The following is a 15520-nucleotide window of genomic DNA, read 5'->3' on the forward strand; positions in this document are numbered from 1 at the left end:
TGGAATTCAAAATTTGAATTTGTATGGAGGGACTCTCGCTTCATTGTACAACTTCTAGATCTAGAAATAATATTTTCTTCATTTTCATGTATTTTCCTTGGCTTTGCCTTCCAGAATTTGCTGGCTGCCGTCAATGCAGTGAAAGCTCTGACCAAAAAATCCTGTAAATGATGAACATTCATGTTTAGTGTGTTGCAGAATTAAGTTGTCAGCAAAAGGTGTGTGTGTGCCAGTCAGTCCCACATGGCAGGAATAAGAGGGCATTATCTGTTCTTGACGATTTGCTGTTGAGTTATGTCTTTCTCGTGACCAAATAGTGACTATCTCATGGGGAGGGGTTGTAAGGGGGTCTATTTGGGGTTCAAGTGGCACCAAGGTAATGCACATAGCAAGGGAAATTAGGAGTCAAGTCAACCTTCTATAGCAAACTCGATAATCAAATACCTGAACCAGATACAGCAACAGTACTCTGGGGTACTGTTAACCATTGATGAGCCTGGCTAGCTCACTCGTGGATGCTGGCATTGGGATCTGGGATTCTTCCCACTGAGCTCCAGATAACCCTGCAAGTCAGTGCTTTAACCGGCGGGGTGGTCCGAGCTGGACGTGCAACACAGAGTGCTCTATATTGGTAAGCTAAGCAATTTTAGCTGGTTAAACCCTGTGTGTACTTAGTTGGGGGATACTTAAACCTTGATTCTCAGCTCTTAGGACTTAAGTGCGTCCCTATGTGGAGAGAGTGTGTACTCTCTCCGGGCAAACAGAAAGTCTACCTGTGTTGGTTCAGATATTTTTAAACGTGGTGATGGATTTCCTTGCATGTCAAATACCCAGCTGGTTTCCCTAGGTGTTCAGGGAATACAGTGACCACAGTACACCCATTTATCTTGACTGTAAAAGTAAATTAAAGTTTCCAAGCTGTACCTTAAAGTGATCTGAACATAGAAATAGGAGCAGAAGTAGGCCATTCGGCCCTTCAAGTCTGCTCCACCATTCAATAAGATCATGGACAATTTTGACATCCTGAAGCTATCTTGAAGAATTGTGTGTTTGCTTTTTTTAAAAACTGTTCTGAATAACAGAGAAATAAGGATGTCTTTTGATGGAATGACTAAGGTATAATTTTGTTACAGGTGTCAAAAGAAATGTCACTTTATTAACCAAATTGTCGATTCTGCAGCTAACCATTCTGTAAAATCCCTCCTTCAGAAAAAAATGCATCTTCATTTTAAAATGATTTCCCCTTAATGTTTATCTTGAAGAAACAAAATTCAATATAAACTCTGATCAATTATTTTGCTTGGTTTGAGTTGCCTCTTCTACTTTTCTTTTATGAATATATAGCTGAGAAAGCAGTTACTGGAACTGCTGTAAAATGTTTAATAAATGACCAGTAGGTGTCACTGTGTGTTCAGTGAACGTATAATGTTTATGGGTCTATAACATATTACACTGGATCTGTCTTTCATATATCTGCTTTATGGTACTTTTACTAGTATGAAAAAAAATACGATATGTAATATTCTGAAAATAGCTGCTGATTCTATGAGAAAATGCCCTTTTACCTGTATTCATACTTTCATGTTGACATTGTTAACATGTGGTCTGCAACCTAACTTTAAACTTCATCTTGTGACCAAAGACAGGTGAAAAATCGGGTCAAGTTGAGAAATTTAAGAAAAATGCCAGATCTCGGCAAAACGACTTCAAGGTACAAAAATATGTTTGTTTTCACATGCTTTTATCATTTTCTGAAAGAGTAGCGAATCCGATTCATTTTTAAGATGTGGAAAAATCCTGCTGTACTAGCAGAAGTAAAGCGTTGAATTTTTTTTTGATAGAAAATGATTCAAGAGGTAATAAATTCACTTGTGAAACTCATCCAAGGAGCTCTTCTTCCGTCCAGCCTCGCTGAGATAGAGCTGAGACAATATGGAGGATGGGAATCAAAAAAGGAACTTTCAGGCCAGTGGCTGACCCACATTATTCACACTATGAGGTAAGCAGGATCTGCAAATACAGCAACGTTGCTGTCTGACGGTAAAAGTATATTTGAAACATGAACATTTGAGTATTTAAATTTTGATAACGTCCATAGTATTGGGAAAGTAAAAGTATTAATTCATGTGTTAACATGACATTTCCATTCTCTGCTGCATGCTGCAATTCTGACGGACAACACTGAACAATTAACAGAACTTTCAGAACCTCTTGTGGCTGAGGCTTGATAATCATAGAATCATAGAAATTTACAGCAAAGAAGGAGGCCATTCGGCCCATCCTGTCTGTGCCAGCCGACAAAGAGCGATCCACCCGAATCCTACTTTCCAGCTCTTGGTCCATAGTCTTGTAGGTTACGGCACTTCAAGTGCATCTCCAAGTACTTTTTAAATATTGTGTCAAAACATTTCACACCACAGAACCACAACTATCCAGTTTCAAGTTATTCAATCCAGCACTAATTTCTGTGAGAGTGCGGTTCCCTCTATTTTCTCGCCGTTACCGCTGATCGCTCCAGGCCACTCATTACATGTACCTGAGAGTGCGTGTAGGTCAACTGCTCCTGGACCTCAAGAAGGGTTGCACAGCTCAGCTACTGAGAATTGTGTGCAGGTAATGAGGGTGCTGCTAACTTTCACCTAACTGCTTATGACAGAGATCTGAGATTGACAGCTTAGTGGCATGGCATTGAGCATGTATCGCTCAGAGAATGACACATGCAGATATCACTTATAGAATAGTACATGCATGTTGGTGCTCCATTGACTTCATAATACCAAAGAAATCTCAGTAGCATAACGAAGTTTAATTATCATAGAAACCCTTTTTGTAAATTTAGCATTTTTTTTTTAAGTAGCATAATTAAATTAGTTTCTGATCATCTCTTTCCTCCCTATATATAGGCCCATTAATGGATGTATAAAGCAAATCCGGGATTTTTGTAGGGTTTGCCTATTTGGGAAAAACTTTTAAATATACTTGCACTTTCTGACTTCCGGGCCTTGTACAATCCGTCTGTGAAAGTCAGTGATATTTTCCACACCAGCTTGATTTTTTTTGTATGAGTAAAACAAGAAACACTAGTTTATGAAATATCACACCTGTATGTGCCCATTTTAAACTATCATGTTCCTATCTAACATTCCCATTGATTAAAGCAAGAAAAATAATGAACTCTGTCCCATGATTGCCAAATATGTTCCTTTGCTTATATAAAATTAGTGTCATGTAAAGCAAGCTCATGTTATCACTGACTTTTTTAGGTGGCTGTGCTTTGCTTGTGGCACAGATCATATGAAATACTCTAGTTCAGGGTCCCTCAATAGCTGGAATAGAATAATTTGTATGCAGAAACAGTAGTCAAATCTTATTCACTATTTATTATGCTTTACATTCCATGTGTTAAGTAAACTGCAGCTGGGAAATGACCAAAATAATTAGATTTTTCACATGCAACCCTTGCAACTTTCTATTCCCTTGTAGAAGAGTGCAACCACATGGCCATTTGTAGTTTTTTCTTTCCGGATCAGTGAATGGTACACCTCTTCTGTTAATGATGCTTTTTTGCAATCGTGTTTGAACTCTGGGCTCATCCTCCCTCTCTCTCTCTCTCTCGTGGATTCAAATTCATTCTTGTCTTTGTTTTCCATCCCCCGCCTGCTCATGGCCCCCGTCCTTCTTAAAATTTGCACCAATATTTTTCTAAATTTGTTTTAACTGTAGGAAGGCTTTTCTTATAACGTCTTATGTTTAATGTGCTTTGTGCAAATGTTGTCAGCACTTTCAAGAAAGAGACTGTAATAACTTCAGCAATCTATCAATATAGGATGGTTGATGTCTTGGCCTACAAATTTGATCCAGACCCTGGCATCTATAGGTGCTTGCATTCTTCAGTGGAACAGACACCAAACAGCATTGACAGAAAGTGTCCTCAGATTTGGTGCTTTTAATGGAATATGCTCCATTGTCACTTTCGAAGTTGGTATCTGTGGTGGAATTCAGAGTATAACTTGGTCAGCATGAATAGGATCTCAGTTTTTAGTGCAGCTTGCTCTCACTAGTCAAGACACACTACACAATGAGCACACACACAATGAAATGCTTTGCCAGGAAATCAATCCTTAAGATGCTTAAGGTCTCCTAATTGGTCTAGCTTGCTACTAGCAACTCATTAAAAAATGCAACATACTGGATGTTGCCCCTGTCGAGCTCTTTAGACCCACATTACATGAGTTTTTAGGCTCCACAAAGAGTTATGTAAGGCCAAATGGTGCAGTAACACTGCTAGGTTTAGCCTAACATCTGAAACCAGCTCAGTGAAATGCTCCAGAACTCAATGGGCATCACTTCAACTTTAAAGGAAACCAGACTGTTGATGTGTGCAGTGAGTGGTTAACATGAGCAGGATGCACTGGAAATTGATATCTTACTCAAGCCAGCCAAGTTGTGTTCTCTAAATTCCACTAACTCCACAGATGACAATCCAATTTTTCCATTCTGCCCTATGTAAATGTGAAAAAGAATTCAAGTTCACTAAAAAGGTTATAATCACAAATTGAATTATTACATCTCCTCCATTGCTGAAGCTGTGCCCCAAGGAATTTTGATTCTGATTTTATGCCAATCCCTTCGTTCCTCTTAAAGAATTCTTGCTGTGAAGCTCAAGTCAATTCAACATTTGCAAGTATAAGAGGCAGACTGTTCTATTAAGAGCTTTCAGTTGTAACTTGTATGTATGTGCGTGTGTATTGGTTCTCTGAACATGTTCCACCCCTAACCTTGTTCCTCCTTAGCTCCAAATACACTGCTCTGAATTTTGCGGTCGGCGCTGTACCAACGGAGTACACCGCCAGCATCTGAATAGAATGCGCACTTATCTGATGGCGACCCTCCTTCCTGAATTTGCTGCATACTATTGGGCAGTATAATGGCCCACGAATCCCAGAGGTGCAACGTGTGCGGAAGTGTACCTGGGATCACGTGGGCCAGTGCTCCAATCAGGGAACAGAAGGTCTTTCCTTCATTTAAACCCTCATTACTACAGCCTTCTGGGATTTAAATGTGACAGGAAACAGAGAGTAGCAGTGAACGGTTGTTCGGACTGGAGGAAGGTATACAGCGGTGTTCCCTAGGGGTCGTTACTAGACCACTGCTTTTCTTGATATATATTAATAACTTGGATGTGGGTGCACAGGGTACAATTTCAATATTTGCAGATGACACAAAACTTGGAAGTATAGTGAACAGTGAGGAGAATAATGATAGACTTCTAGAGGACATAGACTGGCTGGTGGAATGGACGGAGACGTGGCAAATGAAATTTAACGCAGAAAAGTGTGAAGTGATACATTTTGGTAGAAAGAATGAGAGGAAATCTAAACTAAAAGGGGTGCATGAACAGAGAGACCTGGGGGTATATGTGCACAAATTGTTGAAGGTGGCAGGGCAGATTGAGAAAGCAGTTTAAAAAAAGCTTTCAGGATCCTGGGCTTCATGAATAGAGGCATAGAGCACAAAAGCGTGGAAATTATGATGAACCTGTATAAAACACTGGTTCGGTCTCAACTGGAGTATTGTGTCCAATTCTGGGCACTGCACCTTAGGAAAGATGAGGAGGCCTTGGAGAGGGTGCAGAAAAGATTTATTAGAATGATTCCAGGGATGAGGGACTTCAGTTACATGGCTAGACTGGAGAAGCTGGGGTTGCTCTCCTTAGAGCAGAGAAGGTTGACAGGAGATTTAATAGATGTGTTCAAAATCATGAGGGTTCTGGACAGAGTAGATCGAGAGAAACTGTTCCAATTGGCAGAAGGGTTGAGAACCAGAGGACACAGATTTACGGTGATTGGCAAAAGAACCAAAGGCGACATTAAAAAAAAAACGTTTTTACACAGCGAGTGGTTAGGATCTTGAATGCACTGCCTGACAGGGTGGAGGCAGACTCAATCACAGCTGTCAAAAGGGAGTCGGATAAGTACCCGAAGAGAAAAATATTGCCGGGGTACGGGGAAAGGACGGGGGAGTGGGACTTCCTGAGGTGATCTTGCAGAGAACTGGCACGGGCTCGACAGGCCGAATGGCCGCCTTTCGTGCTGTAACCATTCTATGATTCTATGAACATCTGTACAATAATTTAAAATACAGCTGAAATTACAGATTTCATATCTCCCTACAGGTAAAAGCAGCACAACTTCAGAACTAAATATATTCCTCACTGAGTAGAACACCGAATCTCCTCTTCTCCCCTCTGGTTACTTGGGAGCCATTGCATTGCGAGTGTCCTTTAAATAATAAAATTGAAGCAATTGATAAACTGCTTTACTAATCCCTGTTTGGCGAGATTTGACAACTTTATTGAACGGAAACACACAGACACTAAAACAAACTAACAAAAAAAGCTCTTCGCAATTCTACAAAGCTCACAGCTAAATTATTCAAACGGAGCTCAGGTACTTCCATCTGTTGCAATGTTCTGATTTTGCTTTATGTGAGCTAAATAATGTTAAAACATGCCGAACGATGCTTTGGATCTTTTGAGATCTCTTCGGCTGATGCAAACAGGCCTGTTTGCTCCAGCCATAAAATTTTCGTATGTAATTGCTGGACAGTTGGTGGGCAATTAGCCCAACCCTGCGCCATCAATGAGGATTTCGCCTCGGTGCAGACCATCTGTCAGGTCGGAACGTGACAGATTGCGCATGCGGAAATCCCGAACTTGCTGTCCGTTTCAAAGGTGGTATGACGGCATACTCCGAGAGTACACCGTCATATCCACCGCAAATTCTGGCCCACTGTTACCATTCTGGTCCTTCTTCCCCATGTTGAAATAAACTCATTCTTTCTGAGGCCCTCAGAACTTTCACCTCCATACTTCTCCCGGTCTTTCCTTCCTCATACAATTTACAGGTTTTTAAATCTTAAAACTGGCATCAACTAATCACTACTACTTGATTTATGTTTTTCTGATGAGGATCCATTTTTCCTGATTCCTACTTGACCAATCAGTTTAGGTTGCTAATAGTTATTGTGCAATTTAACTTTATTGCTAATTGTACTTAACCTACCTTTATAATTTTGCAGTCTGTAAATTTGTTGTTAAATTGAAGGTCTTGTCTTCCTAATTCTTTTATTTTTGATTGAATGACAGACTTAATTATGAGTCTTTGACAGCACTGGAAATACCAAATGATCTCCTGCAAGCGATTCAGGAACTAATCTTAGATTTACGCGTGCATTGTCTAATGATTACGTTGCAGCAGACGGCCGATGGTAAGATTAAGTACATCTTTTAATTCACCCACCCTAGTCTTATTCCTGCTCCTCACTTTGAGCAAATCCCGATCTCAACCGGTGTGTCACAGGGGCAGGTTCTGAACAAACACTAAGGCCCGGAATGTTCTCAGAGCTGCTCCCATCCACTGCTGTAATTTTACCCGAGAGGTAGTAGAAATCCCATTTTGAAGCATAAAGAGTGTTTCCTCTGGCAAAGTTATGGCGTCGGACTGGCAACACCACCTTGGAAATTCTAGGCCTAAGTATCTCCCGACAGAAAAGAAGGGAAAGGTTTATAGCATGAACTTTTTAAATACTTAAGTACTAAATATTATACACAAGTATGAAGTAATTTTGCATTTTACATGTATCACTTAATCAATAAACCTGATCACCACTTACTGTATTACATATACACATCTATAAATAGGGCAGTAGCATTTGGAAATTATTATTGGTTGAAGACTTTGTAGTTTTTTTAATTTTAATTTTAATGGCTGACATGGGACAAATATTTTAAATAAATGTTTTTACATATTCTTCCCCAAAAGTCTGATTATTCTCACTTATCATGAAAAACATAGCAAAGTTGCCAAATTTAGGTAATATTCTTTGAAGTAATATTTTTGGACAGCTGTATAGCACAACAACATTTATACAGTGCCTTGAATGTAGATAAACATCCCAAGATACTTGGCAACAGTTTGCGGTGGGGGCAAAGACAACGGCTTCAGTCTTCCTATTATTTAGCTGGAGCAAGTTATTGAAGTCAGGATGGTGGACAAATATTAGGCAACACAGAGGTGGTCAAGTGTGGTGGTGGAAAGATGGAGTTGCGTGTCATCGGCACATGTGTGGATGCTGACCCTGCGGCTTTGGATGATGTTGCCAATGTGCAGCATGGAGAGGAGGAAGAGGAGGGGGTCGGGATGGATTCTTGGTGGACTCCAGAGGTAATTGTGCATTGGTGGGAAGAGAAACTATTGCTGGAAATGATCTGGCTACAATCGGATAGGTAAGAGTGGAACCAAGCAACGGTAGTCCCACAGAAGTGGACAACAGAGGAGAGAGGTTGGGGTATGATTGTGTGATTGATCTTATCAAAGGCTGCATAGAGGCTCAGTAGTACGAGGAAGGATAATGCAGCATGGTCATAGTCACAGTAGTTATTATTTGTGACATTGTTTTAGGTACTGTGTGAGGAGTGAAAGCCTGATTGGAGAGATTCAAATGGAGTTGTGGGAGAGGCGGGCATAAATTCAGCAGGTAAAGGTACATTCAGGTATCTTGAAGAGGAAAGGGGCATTTATAAACTTTTATATACAGTAATTTGCATAAGCACATTTTTAAAGATTTACCATAGTATTCGTTTACATAATTCTCAGTGTGATCAGTTCAACATTTGTCATAGTGTGGAAGCATCGAGAGGAAGTAGTTTAAATGTCGGAACAGAAGGGCTGTCCCGTCAGCTCTTTTCAAACATTACAGATTTCTCTGGCAATTGAATGCCAATGAGCACTGGTCTGCATATCCATTTAAGTGCACGTGTACCGAACTCTGGTTCACTTGAACATAAAATGATGCAAGAAGGGCAATGTACTTCGTTGCTATCTGCTCGAAAAGCTCTCGCATCCGATCAGTGTCGGACCTGTAAACAAAATATCAATGCACCACTGGTTTTCGCTGCGATTTGACCCTCCGCGGCGAAAACCCAATTGCAAAGCCCGGGCAGGGTCCTCGGTTACCTGTTTGCGGTGGCACTTGGTACCGCCAGGGAGAACTGCGCCGGACGTGTAACGACGCGGATTGCGTTACCATCCGAGTTTCAGCATTCACCCGACCCGTACACCACCAGGTAAAACCTGTTGGTGCAGCCCTGCCAGCAGCAGTAAGTTGGAAAACCTGCAAAAAAAAGGTCAGATAAAGTTTTTATTTTTTTGCAGCGATTTGTTTTTAGGTAAGGGTCTTGGTAATGTTTTTGAATTGTTTTTTTGAATTTTGTTCCCTCCCAAGGCCTCTCTCGCAGCGCTCCTGGCCCATCACTAAAGTTGGCGAGGATCGCATTTTTGCGCCGCACCCAATTGTGGAACGCTTCCCTTTGTAATTGCAAAGGCCGAAAGTTAGACCTTAAATCGTTAGCGCAGTGAAAATGGTAATTTTCACGTATCGTTTGGATTTTCGCCCAAAAACACAAAAATCCATTTAGAATGGGATGAAATGGTCAGTTTTTAAAAAAAAAAGTGACCAGCAGTATCTATCTATTTCCTGGATAGTCTGATTGTTCCTATACCTCTAAATTTCTTTGGACAATTTGAAGTTGACGTTTCAAATAAAAGGGACAAAAGCTCCGTAGTTGGGGAAAGAGAGTGGGAAATGAATACAATCTTTGGAAAACTTTCTTGAGTATTTATCTGGCACTATATTGCATAGTTGTGAAATATCATCTTGCATCTCCCAATTCTATAGTGCAGGTTGAACGTCCCTTATCCGGAACCCTTAGGACCTGGCCTGTTCTGGATAAGGGGTTTTTCAGGACGAGGGGTGGTCACGTTAAATTGGATGGTACAGGTACTGAGCAGGGGGATATCAGGGCTGGCTGGCTTGGGGCTGGGAGTGCGGCAGAGAGATCATGGGGGGCGGGGGCTGTGTGGCAGTGGATCGCAGGGTCAGGCCAGCAATTGCAGGAGTCGGCAGTGAGGAAGGAGTTCAATTTGTTCATGTCGGAGTTCCCACCCGGTGGCCGGGAATGGTTCTGGACGAGGGGTGGTTCCAGATAAGAGAGTTCTGGATAAGGGAGGTTCAACCTGTGCTGTGGGATACTTGGGCTTTCGCACAATTTTGTGCACGTACGTTCAGTTGTTATGATTGCATTCGACCCCCTCACCCCCGATTGTATTCTGCACTAATGTCTATCAAAGCACCATGCAATTGTTTACGTTAAAGAAAAAATTGAATTCTTAGGTAAGGACTAGACCTCAATTTATATTTGTCTATTTGAATACTTACTGCTCATTTGTTGAATGATGATCTAAGAACACACACATGGAAACTTTCAAATATCTCTTTTGATCTCAACCTGATAGCAAATGCTTAGCTATCTGTAGCTTACACACAGTGTATCACTTCAGAAAATGATCCTGCAGCTGCATGATATTCTGTCCAATCATTTGCAATAATGAAATACTTCTTCAAAATATCACACACGTGTGCTAGATGTCTTGGTTGAAAATATAGTTTGTGAAATAAAACAGAAAATGAAGGACACATTCAGCCGGTCAAGTTGCATCTGTGGAGAGAATAGAGGAATTAACCTTTTATATCAAAACAGTTTTGACAAAGGTTCCACACTCATTAATTTCCCTGTTCTCTCCACAGGGTTTGTTCATTTATTAAAGTGCTACTGACAGTTTATCTAGATCTCGGCAAGGATAGGTACAGTTGAAGAGATGGGGAATTCGGACTCACTTATGAAAGTGATTTAATATACAAGATCTAAAATAATTAAGAGTAAGAAGGCTAGTAAAGACCTAAAAATGTAACGGTTTCCCTGCTACATATTTGGTCTTATGAGAGTGGTCCTGTTTATACTCAGTATACATACAGATGTGTACTATAAAGATTGTATGTTTCATTAAGAGAATACAAAAGTTTTACCATTTACATTGAAAACTACAGTCCTTGATATTGTGATAGTCAAGGATTAATCTAGATCACAATTTGACATATGTATCTTATTTTAAAACAATTCTTTTTTTTTTTCCTTATGTAGATGTTAAAAGACTTGCAGAAAAAGAAGACTGGGTTGTTGATAACGAAGGAACCACTTCTTTGGTTAGTAGTAACAGTGGTCTGATTACTTTAGGACCTCCCGTTGGGAGATGAAACAGGTGAAATATAATTCATAGTGAAGAAGGAATAGCCCTACCAGGTACTAAAATCTGGATTTTAAACACTGGTGAATATGAGAGCCCCGGTTTCAGCAACAAAGAATACCAGAAAAAAGCAACAGTTGTTTCAGATTTTCCATACTGTATGGAAGGAATGTTCTTAATGGGTTGAATGGTCTTCTCTCATTAAATATTTTCTCACATTCTCAATCCCCTTTATGGGAATTTATCTAATCTACCAATTTGCATTCTTTGCACACCTTTTCTGGTCTCTGCATACCTGATTTTCTTGTCTTGAGCTTCCTCCATGAGACAATTTCAATGGCCCTATTTAAATGAAAGTATCAGGTCACCTGACCTCGCTCTATGTTGAATTAACTTTTGGGGGCAGCCGAAACGGAGGAGGCTGCTACATCGTCCCTCGTGGTTAACAGTGTCAAAGGCCTTTGTAAGGTCAAAGAAGTCCATGTACAATGGTTAGTGCTGTTCCCGGCATTTTTCTTGCAGTTGTCGCGCTGTAAAGATCATGTCCGTTGTACCCCGTGGTAGATGGAATCCGCACTGTGAATCCGGGAGGAGCTCCTCAGCCACAAGGAGAAGACGGTTGAGGAGGATTCTAGCGATGACTTTCCCAGTGGCCGACAACAGGGAGAATCCTCTGAAGGTGTCTCCGCAAGATCCTGCAAATCCCCTGGGAGGATAGATGCACCAACATCAGTGTTCTCGATCAGGCCAACATCCCCAGCATCGAAGCACTGACCACACTCGACCAGCTCTTTTGGACGGACCGCATGCCCGATACAAGACTCCCAAAGCAAGCGCTCTACTCCGAACTCCTACACGGCAGGGGAAATTTTCAAGGACACCCTCAAAGCCTCTGCGATAAAGTGCAACGTCCCCACCAATACCTGAGAGTCCCTGGCCAAAGACTGCCCTAAGTGAAGGAAGAGCATCCGGGAGGGCGCTGAGCACCTCGAGTCTCGTCGAGAGCGTGCAGAAATCAAGCGCAGGCAGCAGAAGAAGCGTGTGGCAAACCAGACTCCCCACCCACCCTTTCCTTCAACGCCTGTCTGCCTCACCTGTGACAGACGGTAATTCCCGTATTGGACTGTACAGTCACCCGAGAACTCACCTTGAGTGGAAGCATGTCTTCCTCGATTTCGAGGGACTGCCTATGATGATGATGATGATGATGTTGAATTAATCTTTCTATTGTGTTATCGACCCGTAAATCCTGTTTAGTGTGTTGCAATATTGGAATCTTTTCACAAGGATTGTGTACGTTGGATTAACTTGGCTTCCCTCCAAAACAAATGCGATACTGCTTCCATCAACATTACTGGGATTAAGCATTCAGCATGAGGCATCTTATTAATTGGCTTGTATAAGTACTTATGTCATGCCAATTGTCACCCAGTCTCTTAAGATGTGTTTAAAAATATGATTTCAAGATTCTGCAAAACACTATTTATCCCATCATTGCTGCAAAAACATATCTCCCTGTTGGATTTTGTTTTCATCTGACAGTCATTAACTTCATTGTAATTCTGTGTGCTGACATTAAGCGATACTATACAATGATTTTGTTCACAACAAAAGAACTTTAGGGGAATGAGTTTGTCATTTGAAATAATGTTAGATTTTCCCTTAAGCTGCTGACAGAAATGCACCCCATTTCCTATAACCGTTGGAAGAAAAATGAACTGTAGTTATTGTTAAAAGACCAGCGAAGCATGATTTTGGTTACATTATAATGTTAGGTATAAATAGCCCTGTCAGGTACTGTAATTTGGATTTTAGTCACTGTGGTGAATGAGAGCCCCGGTTTCAGCAACAAAGAATACCAGAAGAGAGTAACAGTTGTTTCCGATTTTCATATAGCTTTGGTTTTTTAAAATTTGACACTTTTTTTTAAAGTAAATGTTTTTATGTCGCATTTTGTTTTAATGGCTTTAATAGCACTAAATATTAAACTAAATTCAACATTTTAGTTCAGAACTTCATCAGTTTCAATGGGAAAAATGTTAATACAAAATTATTTTTTTTTAAATTGTTGATGGTGTTGTATTTCAATGGCTGATGTACAATGGGTGGTGGCTGATGTGCAACAGTCACCACAATTAAAAAAATCCACGCACAGGCATCTTCCATCCTTTCAACTGGAGCTCAGGACTAGAATATTAGGTCCTTCATTGAAACCTATGATGATTTCAATTTGGATACAGCAAGTATTTTGATCTTGCTCTGGAGACAAAACATAATTGCATAGCCTTCCTTTATTAAAGACTGGATATATTGCTATCCTTTCACCTAATGGACTGTGATATCTTAATTATTAACAACTGCCTCTTTCATTCAAGAATTGGTGTTTAAATAATAAAAAACATATGATTTCATTTTTTCTAGCCCGCTCAGTTTGAACATCATGTTGTGCAAACCCTGCAAGCTCTCAAAGAAACCATAGATTGCAAGGCTGGAGAAACCAATGTAAGTTTCACATTCCTGATTATTTTTGCACTTTGACAAGTAATTTACCTTCAATGATGCAGTAGAATATTAGTGTGGAGGCACATAAGAACATAAGAAATAGGAGCAGGAGTAGGCCATACGGCCACTCAAGCCTGCTCCGCCATTTAATAAGATCATGGCTGATCTGGTCATGGACTCCGCTCCACTTCCCCGCCCGCTCCCCATAACCCCTTATCCCCTATCGTTTAAGAAACTGTTTATTTCTGTCTTAAATTTATTCAATGTCCCGGCTTCCACAGCTCTCTGAGGCAACGAATTCCACAGATTAACAACCTTCTGAGAGAAGAAATTTCTCCTCATCTCTGTTTTAAATGGGCGGCCCCTTATTCTAAGATCATGTCCTCTAGTTCTAGTCTCCCCCACCAGTGGAAACATCCTCTCTGCATCCACCTTGTCAAGCCGCCTCATAATCTTATACGTTTCGATAAGATCACCTCTCATTTTTCTGAATTCCAATGAGTAGAGGCCCAACCTACTCAACCTTTCCTCATAAGTCAACGCCTTCATCCCCAGAATCAACCTAGTGAACTTTCTCTGAACTGCTTCCAAAACAAGTATATCCTTTCGTAAATATGGAAACCAAAACTGCATGCAGTATTCCAGATGTGGCCTCATCAATACCCTGTATAGCTGAAGCAAGACTTCCCTGCTTTTATACTCCATCCCCTTTGCAATAAAGGCCAAGATACCATTGGCCTTCCTGATCACTTGCTATACCTACATACTATCCTTTTGTGGTGATCTGGTGAAGCCACTTGAAACATATCTTGCCCTTTTTTTTTCTATCTTTTTCCCTTTGAATGTCATTTATGGCCATGTATACCAAGCCTAGACTCATACCGTCCAAGTAATAAATGCCTTCCTATTCTTCCTACCAAAATGTAATATCTCACATTTATCTGTGTTGAACTTCATTTGTCAATTATATGCCCATTCTGCAAGTTTTTTAATATCCTCCTGTAATTTATTGCAGTTCTCCTCAGATTGTTATCGCCTCCAATTTGGAGTCATCTGCAAATTTAGAAATTGTTATTTTGATTCCAAAGTCTAAATCATTAATATAAATTGTGAACAACAGTGGTCCCAGCACTGACCCTTGTGGAACACCTCCCACCTTCCGCCACTGAATCCCTACTCTCTGTTTTCTGTCTTGAAGCCAACTAGCTATCCATTCTGCTACTTGTCCCCTGACTCCGCATTCTCTGACCTTGTTCATCAGTCTATTATGGGGCACCTTATCAAAAGGCCTTTTGAAAATCTAGTTAAATTACATCTGCTGCATTACCATTGTCTACTCTCTGTTACCGCTTCAAAAAAATCCTGAGAGGTTGGTCAAGTAGGACTTTCCCTTTTGAAATCCATTCTGACTATTCATTACTATAGTTTTGATTTCTAGATGTTCTATTTTCTCCTTTAGTAGGGATTCCATTATTTTTCCTACCACCGATGTTAAGCTGACTGATCTATAATTCCCTGGACATGTTCTATCCCCCTTCTTAAATATAGCTATTATGTTAGCTATTATGTTAGCTATCCGCCAGTCCTCTGGCACCACACCTTTTTCTAATAAATTATTAAAAATGTGTTGGAATGCCTCTGCTATCTTTCTTAGATTCTTTTAACACGTGTGGATGCAATTCAGGGGTTTTATTCTCTTTGAATGTGATTAATTTGTTTAATATATCCCCTCTTTTTATTTTAAATGCACTTATCTCATTACTAATCTCATCATCCAATGTCATGCCCACCTGTTCTATCTCCCTGGTAAATACCAAAGCAAAATAATGATTTAATATTTCTGCCATCTGTCGTTAGAAGAGGCGAGGGCCCAG

The 15520-nt window shown here is 40.5% G+C and overlaps 1 protein-coding gene across 7 annotated transcripts in view; it reads left to right on the top strand.

Annotated features, from left to right (window-relative positions):
* exoc2 (exocyst complex component 2) overlaps window positions 1-15520 on the top strand; it is a 329764-nt gene that overhangs the window by 211513 nt on the left and 102731 nt on the right. For all 7 annotated transcript variants that reach the window (XM_070880460.1, XM_070880458.1, XM_070880464.1 and 4 more), the window contains 5 exons: window positions 1643-1711; window positions 1842-1999; window positions 7148-7269; window positions 11042-11103; window positions 13566-13646. In XM_070880460.1, coding sequence (XP_070736561.1) covers window positions 1643-1711; window positions 1842-1999; window positions 7148-7269; window positions 11042-11103; window positions 13566-13646 — 492 coding nt within the window. The remainder of the gene's footprint in view (window positions 1-1642; window positions 1712-1841; window positions 2000-7147; window positions 7270-11041; window positions 11104-13565; window positions 13647-15520) is intronic.

This window comes from Pristiophorus japonicus, chromosome 5, assembly GCF_044704955.1.
Source record: "Pristiophorus japonicus isolate sPriJap1 chromosome 5, sPriJap1.hap1, whole genome shotgun sequence".
NCBI lineage: Eukaryota > Metazoa > Chordata > Chondrichthyes > Pristiophoridae > Pristiophorus > Pristiophorus japonicus.